Source organism: Nycticebus coucang, chromosome 7, assembly GCF_027406575.1.
Source record: "Nycticebus coucang isolate mNycCou1 chromosome 7, mNycCou1.pri, whole genome shotgun sequence".
In the NCBI taxonomy this organism is placed as follows: domain Eukaryota; kingdom Metazoa; phylum Chordata; class Mammalia; order Primates; family Lorisidae; genus Nycticebus; species Nycticebus coucang.
Window position 1 is genome coordinate 104219237 of NC_069786.1, and position 14123 is coordinate 104233359.

General features: G+C 37.0%; 1 protein-coding gene across 3 annotated transcripts in view; it reads left to right on the forward strand.

Moving 5' to 3' along the window:
- Positions 1-14123, forward strand: part of ADAM23 (ADAM metallopeptidase domain 23) — a 172810-nt gene that overhangs the window by 113170 nt on the left and 45517 nt on the right. For all 3 annotated transcript variants that reach the window (XM_053597754.1, XM_053597753.1, XM_053597755.1), the window contains exons 10-15: positions 3538-3609; positions 5738-5901; positions 6932-7016; positions 8066-8156; positions 10911-10959; positions 12994-13093. In XM_053597754.1, coding sequence (XP_053453729.1) covers positions 3538-3609; positions 5738-5901; positions 6932-7016; positions 8066-8156; positions 10911-10959; positions 12994-13093 — 561 coding nt within the window. The remainder of the gene's footprint in view (positions 1-3537; positions 3610-5737; positions 5902-6931; positions 7017-8065; positions 8157-10910; positions 10960-12993; positions 13094-14123) is intronic.

A 14123-nucleotide genomic window follows, 5' to 3' on the forward strand; every position in this document is an offset into this window, starting at 1 on the left:
TTTTATGGTCTAATATTCCATTGGGTGTGTATGCCACGCTTTCTTTATCTCTTTCTCTGTTTTTGTACACCTAGGAAGATTACATCTCTTAACTATTGTGTTGCAGCAAACATGGGGTGCAGATGTCTCTTCAATATATTGATTTCCTCTCCTTTGGATAAATGCACAGCAATTAGATTGTGAGATCATATGGTAGTTCTGTTTTTGGCTTTTTGAGGAACTTATCTATGAGTCCCCATAGTGTCTGTACTAGTTTACATTTCCACTAAGAGCATAAAAGAGTTCCCTTTTCTCTGCATCCTGCCAGGCATTTGTAATTTTTTGTGTTTTTGGTAATAATCATCCTAACTAGGGTGAGATGATGACTCATTAATAAAAATCGCTACATTTTTATGTATACCTAACAAATTACGAATTCTCATTAATAATCATGGTTTTTAGTAATGTACATAAACCATTTAATAAGAATTGCTAAATGGAACAAATTTGTCTCCTCTCTCAATTCAGAGTAGACTTTTAATTCCAGCTGAGTGATGATGGATAAGTTATTTGGAGATAATAAAATCCATATCATAGAGTTATGAGGAGTAAATATTTGTCATAGGAGAAATATAAATAAATAAATAAATATATGTATATAATTTTTTTCAGAGTCTTGCTCTGTTGCCTGGGCTAGAGTTCCGTGGTCTCAGCCTACCTCACAGCAACTTCAAACTCCTGGGGTCAAGAAATCTTCCTGCTTCAGCCTCTTGAGTAGCTAAGACTTGTAGACACGTGCCACCGCACCTAGCTAATGTTTCTATTTTTGTTAGAGATGGGGTCTTGCTCTTGCTCAGGCTGGCCTTGAACTCTTCAGCTCAAGCACTGCTCCCACATTGGCCTCCCAGAGTACTAGGATTACAGGCATGAGCCACTACCCACAGCTGAAACATATATCATAGTTCCTAATATATCCTAGCTGCTCAGTGAAATGGACTTCAAGTTAACAAATTTAGTGGCCACTGTTCTGTCCTTATCTTACTCTTTCAACAATGTTGGACACTGTTGATTACTTTCTTCTTTGAAATATTTTCTCAGCTTCTGTGACAATATCTCTTTCACCTCACCGGCTATTTTGTGTAAGTCTTTTAGTTGTGACCTCTAGATTATGGGAGTGTCCTATGGCTTGGATCAGGGCTCTCTTTTCTTTCTATACTCTCTCCCTAAGTGACAGCTTCCAAGCTCACGTCTTTAAATAGTTAACTCGACTGTGAATTCATTACTTTCTGCTTTATGCCTCTAGCCTTCTGAGTTCCAAACACATATATCATCTGTCTCCTTGACAACTTTATTTCAATACTGGCTTGGATAGGCATCTCACAACTTGACATTTCTAAATCAGAACTCTTAGTTCTGAACTTCTCTTCCTCTGGTCTTTCTCACTATTGTAAATGGCACCGCCGTCCCCCATCTATTTTATCTTCTCTTTCCTCACCTTCCAGATCCTCTTCGTCAGCAAGCCTTGGAACTCTGCCCCTGTATTTCTTGAATCCATTCACTTCTCTCTACAATCATCCAGCCTCGCTTACCTCTTACCTGGACTTCTGCAAGAGTTTCCCAACAAACATCTCTGCTTCCATTCTTGACTCTCTCTAATTCACTCACCATGCATCAGGCAGAATCATCTTTCCAAAAAGAACGTCTAAGGTTTGAAAATTACAAATAAGAAATAAACGAAAGATGTCTCATTTTGGTAGACTTTAAAAAGGCTTCCTTTTATTTTTTTAAACTCGGATGTTGTGTTTTCTGTGCTTATACTATAAAGAGAAGTCTCAAAAAACCACAAAGTAATATTCAGAAGCAAAATAAAATTGATCTTAATAGATGACAGTGTAACACCACTGCATTATAGGAGCTATCAGCTAATATTCTTCCTTCTTTTTCCTTCTACAATTCAGTAGTTTTTAGTACTTCACACTGTCGTACAATCGTTACCTCCGTCTATTCTAAAACATTTTAATCACCCCATAGGAACTTAATGTTTAACACTTTTGTTTTTACTCTTACAGGTATCTTTGAGACTTTTCAGCTTGTGGAATTTTTCTAGGCAACTTAAAATGCTGAGCTATCTATAGAAACTTCTTTATGCTAAGTTTACAGAACCAGATAAAATGCTTGAAAATTTTTAGATGAATACAATGTTTAGGACCCAGTTACATGCATATATTAAAGTTTACTTTAGAAGTACACATAAAGATAGTTTGGGTTAGATTATGATGCACAGTGTTTGCAATAACATGAACAGTAACAGTAATGCTATACCAGTAGTTATGTATACATGAACACTACTGTTAGCACAGTATTATCGATTTATTGCATTTTTATAATGTGTCATTGATATTCTCAGTATAAAAGGTAAACATCAGATATGTAAGCGTTGAGACATATATTCTTTATTTAAAAAAAACATAGTCACAGAGTAGAGAGAGAATGAAATGGAGGGGGTCAGACACATTTATGGGGTGAAAGTGGGCAAAGAAGAAAAAAAAGAATATCATGATTTTCCAATGTAGAATATTTTTAATCTTCATGAAGGATGCATTATGTTAATAATTACAACTGAAAACAAATTTCAAAGACGTGTGGTGCAAATCTGAATCAGTAGTTTTAAGTATATTTTTATTTTTCCTGATTTGTAAAAATAACAATAGCCTCATGGACCAGTAGAGGGCGTAATCTTCCTAGGGTAGACTTCAGATGTCCTCTTGAAGACATTATTGAGCAAAGTATACTGTTCTTGCTAAAAACGTGGCTTTCCAGATGTTGTTCTAGATGTATTCTATTAATTTACTTTCATACATTTTCTTAAGTAATTGTAAACAACCATAAACTGTCAGCATACCTCATATTTACTAGTATCCTCTTCGTCAAAAGGAAAAGGCTTCACTTAGTGGAGGCATTTTTCCCAAGGGATATACTAAGTGTGTAACAAACACTTTCCATCTTATGGATAGTATCTAGTGTGCTGCCTAAGAAAGTTTCTTGATGGCCTTGAGTTTAACATGAAAGTGTCCAGTTGGGACTACATGTTTTTTGGTTGAAGCTTTTGGTATAAGCTGTGAAAACAAAAGACATTAAGATGAAATTAAAAACTTACTTCTCGACTGTAAAGCTTCTCACATGGATTTCCATAGGCCCTTTCCATTACTCAGGACATCGTGGGTGTTTTGGATAGTCTGAATTTTGCTGCCTAACAAAGAAATAAGATAAGAACACCACCATAGGGCGGCACCTGTGGCTCAAAGGAGTAGGGAGCCGGCCCCATATGCCAGAGGTGGTGGGTTCAAACCCAGCCCTGGCCAAAAACTGCAAAAAAAAAAAAAAAAAAAGAACACCACCATATCCAATATGGCACAAACTAAATGCTACTAAATTCTGTATTTTTTATCCTCATTATCTATTCTTGCTGTGAGGTTTTGGATTTTGCAGAATTTTGAAATTTACCATTAAATTATGATTTGGCAGTGACTGGCATATCTTTTTGCCCCCTACCACCAGTATAAGAAGCATCGCTTTTCTCCTGCGCATACCAACAACTTTGCAAAGTCTGTGGTCAACCTTGTGGATTCCGTAAGTATCCTAGTTTTCTTGAACCTATTTTTTACCAAGATGGAATGGTTTATATCTCTCTCTCTCTCTATTGGCTTACTTGTTACTTTAATTATTTCTTAGACAAAAGTAAACATGTGATCCTTAAGCTCATCTGGCTAAGAAAGTATAAGGTGATCTGCTTTACAAAGAGTAGTGCTCTCAGAGTTTTAGAGGACTGTGGACTTATCCTCAGAATCCCCCAAATGCATGAATGTTGCTTCTAAGTGACAGGGAGACTTTATTATCACCAGAGTTTATGGGGGACAAAACAATGGAAAATTTGCTAGAAAAAGAGTAGACATTATACTTGGTAAGTGAGACTTGGTTAATAACCAGTTGATATGTTTAAACATTTATGTTGTTAACAGAGAAGAACTAATAGACTGAGGCAGAGTATGTTTAGAGAATATAGATAATATAAAAATTTTTTTTAAATGACACAAATTCATGTTCTTAGTTTTCCCATTAGTGAAATGTTTCAGACTTTATTTCTAGTTGACAAAATTATGTAATATATCAGTCAATCCCAAATGAAAACTAATTTGAAACAATAAAATATGTATTTCCTTTTGAAGACTTCTAAATACGCAAATCATCAATATTCATGTCCCCCCATTTTGTAAGTTACAGAGAATGGTGGTTAAGATTTTCATCCTTTTTCATGCCTTAGGTAGGAACTCCATAATATGAATAAATAAAACAGTTTAACTAGTCATAAATTAAATATTATAGCATACTACTTTATATATTCTGAAGTGCTGTTTTGTTCAGCTAAATATATTTTTATGTGGTATTTATTATATATTCTGTCTTAAGGGAAACAGAATCTTTTTATAAATTTCCAAACACTTAAATGATGTTTATTTAGCCCAAAGGAATATTTTCTGTTCTGCCTTTTAAAAGTCCAACAACCTGTGATCACGTAAATATTCATAAGTAGGTTATGTGCTTGGTAAGCCCAACTGAGCAAAGTACGATATGAGCGGATATGCACAGATTACACTGTATAGAGTTGGGACTAAACCCTTGGAGACCCGGTTTATACCTGGTTTATTAATTTTTTTAAATTTCAGCTCTCGTAAGTTTTCTCAGAGGAAAACTATAAGTGAATATGGAAAAAAGTATCTTCAACACGTCTTTTTCCCTCTGAAAGCTATTTTCTTGGTAGCATTTCTTTCTTAGTCATTTCAGCATGTTTAAATAGAATCACATCTTGCGAAGTGTAAATTTTACTTTGGGTTACCCTATAGGATTCTGAAGCTGACCATTAATTTTAAAAGACTTACCTTGCTTTTGTTGTGAAGTCATCATAGCTTCAGTTTGATTTAGGCATAATGACATTCTCCCCAGTGCGTTTAGAGATCATCCATGTTTTCTTAATTAGCTTGAAAATAGGACAAAATGATAGCATTATTTGAAGGTGCTAAATTGTGTGAATTATTCAGCTACTGGGCCCAAAAGTAAAGAAAGACCACAAAAGGTGACAATGTAAATATTTTGAGTGATCCCACCCTGTGGCAAGGGTAAGATGAATGATTATAAATCTACTCTTTTTTGGCCTCAGATCCGTAATTCTCTCTCTCTCTTTCTTTCTCGCTTTCTCTCAATGTTGTTTTACTTTCCACATAACTTGACCTTGAAGGGCAAGCCAGCCAGATTGTTGGGTGCTTGTCTGAAGGTTTAGTGGCCTGTCCCAATACTGCAGGAATAAATGGTTACTTACTCAGAGCTCATGAGTGAGGCGCCAAACTGTTAACCTCCATGAGGTCTGGAAGGGTGATTGGTCGGAGCCCTGTTTTCAATTTATGTTCTGATTTAAGCTTCCCTGCTTTCTATCCCTTAGTGAGATGCCAGGTCCTTCAATGTCTTGGTCTGTGATTGAAATAACCTTATAAGGAGAGTTGGTGACATGAGACAGAATTGTGATGTGCTTTCTTTCTGTTCTTCGAAAAGAGAAGAAAGAGCAGATTCTTTGAGATGAGCTAATGATGTGACCATGTTCCCCTCTCACCTCCCCCTTCCTGTCCTTCCACTGACTCTGACTCACTGAATGTGCATGTTTGACCCAGTGTTTTCCTCCTGCACCTGTCCTGTTGTCTACCCTCAGATTTACAAGGAGCAGCTCAACACCAGGGTCGTCCTGGTGGCTGTGGAGACCTGGACTGAGAAGGATCATATTGACATCACCACCAACCCTGTGCAGATGCTCCATGAGTTCTCCAAATACCGGCAGCGCATCAAGCAGCATGCCGATGCTGTGCACCTCATCTCGTATGTACCGCGTAAGCTCTGGTTGCAGTCTTCAGTTTAACATTTATCTTTACCCCTTTATTGTGTCAGTAAGTTTAAAATGAGAAAATAGTGAATTGAACAAGATTGCTGTTGATTGCTCTGTTATATAAGAAGACGGAGACAAGATGTCCAGTGCTGGGATGCTGGTGATTCTGTGGCTATTAGATTTACCTTTAGAGCACATACTTAACTTCCACCTTCAGGGTCAACTCACCATCTGAGAAGGTTGCTGGTGCTCCAGTCTTCATGACAGGCTACAGGAATGACAGGCAGGGAGAAGGGCAAAAGGGTGCTCCTTTTAGCCAAGCCAATTTCTGTAAAGCAGATTTCCTGTAAGCTTACACACATCAGTTTTATCAGCATCGTATATTGTAGTACTATGTACATTCCTAGCTGCAAGAGAGGCTAGAAATATGGTTTTTTTAGATGAACCATTGAATGAAATTAAGTTTCGATCACTTAGGATGAAGGGTTCTGTATTTTCTTTTTAATAATATAATTTGTTAATAATTATATTTCTATAATAAGTTGTTCCCTTTTGCATTCATAGCAAAGCTCTTTACAGACAATTCTTCAGGGTTCTGTTCTGGAATTAAACTAACCAAAGTATTCCTTTCTTTCCTTCTACCTTTAACATGTACTTTCTTTTCTTTCAGTCTTTAATCAACAGCTTACAATAATCAGTAATATTTTGTATAACTACTGGATATTCTCTATTAGGAAAAAGTCAAGGGCTGTGGTCTGTTTATGTTTGTGTTTTCAATTCCTATGCCAGAACACGATGCTCAGTAGCTACTCAGTTAATCTTTGCTCACCCAAAATTATTTAACATCACATCAGTTGAAAGGTAATTATGACAACATAAATTTAAAGGTATTTCACATGCAGTTTTTGATTTCTTGGAAGAGGATGGTTCTGGAGTGTTCAGTGTAGGAAAGTAGGTATATTTGGGGAGAGTTTATTTGATGGTCACCACCTTGGTGTTCTAATAGCACTTCTTTTTCGGAAGGCGGGTGACGTTCCACTATAAGAGAAGCAGTCTGAGTTACTTTGGAGGTGTCTGTTCTCGCACAAGAGGAGTTGGTGTGAATGAGGTAAATTTGATCATTTTCTTAAAGTAGAGCTTTATCTTAGCATCTGTTCTCTTTCTTCCCTGTGGCCCAGTTTACATTTCTTCTCATGAGTGTTTAGGATGATGACATCAATTATGTAGCACGAGTGGGTTATGTTGTTAATAAGTAGAACCCCAGATGGTCCTTTGGATTCATAATGATGTCTTTGGTTATTATAATGATCGTTTTTCAGATTTATCAGGCACATGCAAGCTGAAGATTGGCCCACAGATTTTTAGGCTCTGTAGATAGGATGTTAAGTTTTTATAAGCTTATTAATCCTTCTTTTTATAACTTTTATTTTTAGTTGTAAATGCTCTTCTGCCCATGTTAGATTTAACTCATTTAAATAAAGGGCTTATGATATTAATATATCTTTTCTTTTTTTCCCTCTGTATATTTTTTCAATTTTATAACATCTATCCACCTATCTATAGAATGAGTTCAAACAAATATTTTCTTAATTTCATTGCTTAAGTTTTAATACCTTCATTAGTATAAATGAAATACTTAAGTGGCAACAGCACTCAAATATTTTTTAAATCTCATTATTTGACTTTTAATACCTTTATTGTTATAAAGGAAATTCTCAGGTGGCAACAGCCCCCAAGAGCCTAACCATCTGTATCTAAACCCTGGTCAATCTTGGCCTATTTATACTAGTTTATCCCAATAGACATCATTTACTGGTGACCTCACTTGATGTATTTATTGTACATTGACATTATTCTTAAATTGGTATGAGAAATTTACAGTAATCAGCAATATTTTGTTGGAGCCCAGCCTTTTGTGACTTGTATTTTATGTTTCCATGTGAGAGTTTTAAGTTCTAAGAGCTGCCACCTCGTAAGAGGGGACTTTCTGCTTCTTGGGCACAGTTGTAAAGAGGAAGTGAGAAGGAGTATACTCCATCTTTAGATGCTGTGAGGCTCTACTTAGGGAACTGAGATGATGTGTGCTAACAAGAAATAATAACTAGCTTTGTGCACTCTCTCAAATGTTTCCCACACACTTCCAACTCTGAAAAACAGTATGGTCTTCCAATGGCAGTGGCACAAGTGTTATCGCAGAGCCTGGCTCAAAACCTTGGAATCCAATGGGAACCTTCTAGCAGAAAGCCAAGTATGTATATCGACCTTCTTTCTCACTTTCATGTGCCATTCTTCTGTATAATGCATGTCCAGTCAGTAACTAGATATTTTTCATTCAAGTCATTACAGTTTAATTGTAGTATAGCTCCTTCTTCTAAAACAAGTTTACAAAAGGAGCAACTAGAGATCATTCTTAATATCTTTGGGTAGTAGAAATATTTCCCTTTCTAGATCCATAAAATCATCTTAGTTTCTCAGGGTGTGACTCAGCAATTTTTTACGCTGCAGAATGTTGGGATTGGGGGTGGGGAGTAATCACCCTCTGGATTCTGACAGTTGCATATAGACGAAAGATGCTAGATGAGGCTCCATCATAATTGTCAAGTTACAATAGCATTGAGAAATAGCTTAGATCTAGAGTCAAAAACAAGTTTATATTTAAATTCTAGTTAAACATACCCATCTAGTCACACTAGAAAAGTTGGAGAAGGCGGCTTCCCAGTAGGCGGAACCTCCCCCAGAGTCTTTTAAACATGGAAACAAGTGGAAGAGACTAGGATTCTCCACTAGTGGGCAGGCACGTCCAAGAGGGAGTACAAACAGGACCACAGATCTCAGCCAGTAAAAAACATGGCCAAAGACTGGTAGATGTTAACTTTTTTCATTAATCATATGAGAGGTAGGTGGAAAAATAGGGCTGATTTGTATAGTGGGCTAAGTGTCAAGGGCCCACGGTAATTTTAGGGGTCCTTGAAAATTCTTAGTTGCTTTTAAAATCAGATTAAAATCAAAGCTGGATTATATTCCTCTTTATGCCCACAGAGTAGTAAAATACACATTTTTCATACATTTTATGGTTGAATACCTTAAGCCCACGTAAGTGTATTCCAGTGGAAAGAGAAACCAGTATGTTCACTCATATTATTTATTTAACTAGAAATTAAGTGGAAATCCCTCTGTGAAAATGGCAGGCCTCCCTTTCTATCCCAACCTCACTAAAGAAGAAAAGGACAAAATTGACCTTAATATCACCCTACATTTTATACTTTTTTGTCATTAATGCAGAGTATTATAAAAAAACTGAAATAAAATGTATATCAACAAACTTCTTGATGCCTTTTAAAGGTATATGAGGTCTTTGAGTAACGTGGCTAGCACAAGTGTCTGCTGGAATTTTACAAATCCCCAGAGACTTTTCATTTATTATCTGGCTCAGAGTATTTGGTTTCCCAAAGAAACACCCAGTTCACACTAAAGGAGGTTTAGAGTTTCAACAGCTGGCGTAGATACCTTAAAATCAAAAAGGAGTGTGACTAGGTTTACATGCTTGATCGGAAATCCTGGGGCCTGGAGGAGAGACCAGTGAGAGAGGTTACTGAGTTGGATGGTGCAGTGGAGTGAGAAACAGAATTCCTTCCTAATGCCTGCTGTAGTTTCTTCCTCTTATTCCTTTGTGAATTGTTTGTTTAAGTAACTATTTCATGGGTTATAAAGTTTGTTTTAAAAGAGCAAAGGGAGGGAAGGAGGAAGGGGGTGGGGGATCATGGTGTGACACACCTTTGGGGGGAGGGACACAATTATAAGAGGGACTTTACATAACAATGCAGTCAGTGGAACCTGGTTCTTCCTACCCTCAATGAATTCCCCAACAATTAAAAAAAAAAAAAAAGAAAAAGAAGTCGTGATGTTAAGCCACCTTTAAAAAGAAATTCACTTGGAAGTCTTTCTTTAAAATATCTTTGTCAATGATAGAAAAGAGAATAGGAAAAACCGAGTGAAAAGAGCCCATCACAATATCAGTATGTTGGTCTCTGGTATTTAAGTTAGGTCTACGATTGTTACTTGACTGTCTACACTTCTGTTTTAGATTGCTCTCTTTTACTAAATGTTTTAGCATAGTGTTCTTCAAGTCTGTGGCCGATTGTCATTTTGACTCTAGCAAATTGAGTTCTTTTCTTTAACTTACGATATGCTCTGTTAGAAAACTTCAATGGTGGCTTGGTGTCTGTAGCACAGTGGTTACAGCGCTGGCTACATACACCCAGGCTGGCAGGTTCGAAACCGGCCTGGGCCTGCTGAACAACAATGACAACTGCAACAAGAAAATAGCCCAGCGTTGTGGTGGGCACCTGTAGTCCCAGCTACTTGAAAGGCTGAGGCAAGAGAATCGCTTAAGTCCAAGAGTTTGAGGTTGCTGTTAGCTGTGATGCCAGGGCACTATACCAAGTGACATAGTGAGACTCTGTCTCAAAAAAAAAGAAAAGAAAACTTCAATGGTGATTTGTTGCATTTGTGTATCAGAGAGCTTTACGAGTCACGGAGAGCACACAGTCACACCATCTCTTGTGGACCCCGGAACCACTCTGGGAGACAGGCAGGTGGAAACCTGAGACCCAAGAAACATGAAGTCACTTGCTTATCAGACTCTCTCCTGTGGTGGAACTTGGCCTCGAACTCAGGCTTTCCAGTTCCTAGACAAGGGTGCTTGTCACTAAACACAGGAAATACGAACCTAATTGAGGTGTAGGAGTTAGAAAAATGAAGAGAGGCACAACTTTATTTCTTGTGAACTATCTTTTTAAGGCAGTGACCGGTGCTTCTGAAAAATAATAAGGAAATACTGATTTAAAAAAAATAAATTTTGTTCTATGAGACTTCACACACTGTACCTATCTGACTGGAATTGGTAATTAAGAATTATTGTAAGGAGGTGTAATGCAGATTAAAGAGGTGACTTTTGTTGTTTCCTTTTTCTTCTGTTGCTTTTATTGTTTCATTGGACTAGAATGTGACTGCACAGAATCCTGGGGTGGCTGCATCATGGAGGAAACAGGGTAAATTTTCATCGTATGTGCATTTGATATATGCCTTTTACTAAAATTGCCGAATATAATTAGAAACGCAATCTTGCAGGTACTAAGCTAAGTACAGTATAAATTCAGTAATGAATTATCTGATATTTTAAAACTGAAAGGGCTAATTTACTTCATATTTTAATTTTCCATGTAAGGTTGGTGATAACAGTAAAATGTATTAACTACTTCTTATTAACTCTTAAAGGAAGGAAGCACATTATTTAGATGCATCTAAGTTTAGTAAAGGCATTAATTTTTTAGTACACTTAGAATAAAAGCTGGTTGTCTACCTGAAGCAGAGAAAATCAATTTAGTCATCAATTTACATTTTAAGGAACCCGTAAATATCTATATTTACAATAATAAAATTTTTACTCTACTGCTTATATAATCAATAAAGCTTTTTTGAAAAATTAAGACATTTATTATATCTAAATTAGGAAGTCTTTTAGGGACAGACATTTGAAGATTCCATTACTCGTCTTTTCTTTTTGTGTGTATACTTTGGGAACTAGAATTGCTGCCCCAGAACTGCTAGGCCCTCAGTGAACCTGTCTACAAACGTTGCCACTTTTCCCAGGAACCCCTGCCCCATGGGAGCCACTGTCCCCAGGCCCCTAAGCCATCACCCACTTACAGTAACAGGAGAGATGCCCTCTGGTCCTCCTCCCATCCTCTGAGCCCCGGTTGCTAGAGGCCCTGACCTCCTTGTACACACACATCCTTATTCTTCCACCAGACCCTCCCACGAGTCCAGCCCTGGGGGAAGAGGCGAGTGAGCAGGAGGGTTTGCACGCAGGCCGCCATTCTGCATTAGAACACCTTTCTAGAAAAGTAGTTTAAACCCCAAACTCTTAGCTTCCATGGTCCCCTTACTATTGCTAGTAGTAATTTATGTCTGATAAGTTTATGTTATAAATTACGATTAGCAATTTATGGTTGAACCTGGCTTTTGTGAGGACTACTATGGGAAGGTGACACCATTTCTAACATTGGTTCTATAGGAGGATATCTTCTAAACTCTCAATTTCCAAATGAGTTTTTGGACTGACTATGCATAGGATTTAATAAAACTATTTAAAGTTAGTATATATTTTCTCAAGTCTACATTTCTGTATAGTTCTTGTAAGAGGGCGCTTTGAATAAGTGGCAAGTTTTTCCTACTTCTGTAAACTATCCTCATACAGCAGAATACGTAAAACTATTGGATCACACCCTAGAAAATGTGGCCTGCTCACTCTCAAATCATGCTATTCCCAAGGAATAGGTGTGTGTGATTCAGTTTAAATCTTGACCATGTATGTATAGGACAGTCTCCTGTGTACTGAATAGAGGTAGTATATCACAGAGAGGCTCATTTTATATTCCTGCTAAATCATGAATATTACTACATAGTATTTGAAATTGAGAATAAAGAGCTATTATTCATGGGAGCTTGCCTTAATTCTTGTATGTATTACACACTAAAAATTTTTACTTGTATGTACACACCCTACATATGTGGTCTAACACATCTCTGTACCATCTCCTTGCTTACCTGTGTTGCAGTGTTGAAGCCTGCATCACATAGCTTTTAATAAATTGGCCCTCACAAATCTCTCTGCCAGCGTGAAACCTAGTAGGTTCATGAGCTTCTTTTATTCACAACAGAGACAAAAAAGTGCTTGCTTTTACTGAGTCATAGCAAATCAAAATCACTGCACTTTAAAATACAGCTTAGATGAAAAGGTTTTGTAATGAGCTTTTCAAAAACGGTTTCAAGCTAGGTCACAAAAGGTCTTGACAGCTGAGGAAATTGTAACCTAGTCCCCAAATCTGTGATTTTCCTTGATTTCCTATCTTTGCGAACTCTGCCACACACAATTATTTCACAATTTGAACATAAGTGCCTTGTCAAAATTTGTGTATCTAGCTCCAGAGTGAACATTTTGTTCTAATCCAAAGGTTTTAATTTTCTTCTCTGATGATTGCTTTTGGTAAATTATTTACATAATTGATTCTTTATTTCTTCAGGGTATCCCATTCCCGAAAATTCTCAAAGTGCAGCATTTTGGAGTATAGAGACTTCTTACAGAGAGGGGGTGGAGCTTGCCTTTTCAACAGGCCAACAAAGGTTAGTGACTTACCAAGTGTAATTAAGTCTCCAGTGTTTTACAGTGGAACAGTGTTGATTATCAGATACTTGTCTTGAAAAGTAGGTTTCTTGTCAATCAGATTAGTATTTTGTTATAAAAAGCTATATCATGCTGAAGGCTCAGACTGGTTTAAATGAATGACAAACTATATATTCAGTGTTCTGAGTGTTTTCCAGTGCCAGCCATATATATCCCTTCAAAAAACAAACAAACAGCTATATATATCCCTTCAAAATATCTTTGAAATTTTCGTATTAATTTATTTTACTCTGCTGCTTAAATTAAGATAAAATATTACTTTATCTTGCTGATAAAAATCCCATTTCCTGTTGATACTCTTTCCAAGGGCCTAACTAACTTCTTGACTTTTTTTTTTTTAATGGTCTGTTTTCCTGGGAAGGTGGCATTATTAGTCTCAGCCAGGCAAAAAATGGCCCAAGTATTTATGGATCTCATGTGTATGTATTTATATTACATCGTATCTTTACCTGGAAAGGCTCGTGTTGTCAAGTGGCATTTCATCAAAATTTGTATGTGCTGTGCAACAATACCTTATCTACAAATCCTTAATTCAAAAAATTCTAAAAACTTTCGAAAGTGTTTTTTATGCATTTGCAGAAAATACCTTTGACAGCACAACTTCTCTAAACGGAAAATCTTTATTTATATCTCATAGTATAAATATTCATAAATCTCACTGCAGAAGTATTACTGCATTTGGTTATAGGGTATAGTGAGGCCCCTTGGGACTACTTTTGTTTGGAGACAAAGTCTTACTCTGTTACCCAGGCTAGAGTGTCATGGCCTCAGCACGGCACTCTCAAACTCTTGGTCTCAAGTAAGCCTCTTGCCTCAGCCTCCTGAGTAGCTTGGACTATAGGCACCCACTACCACACCCGGCTAATTTTTCTATTTTTTATTTTATTTTATTTTATTTTTCTTGAGACAGAGTTTCATTTTGTCGCCCTTGGTAGAGTGCTGTGGTGTCACAGCTCACAGCAACCTCAA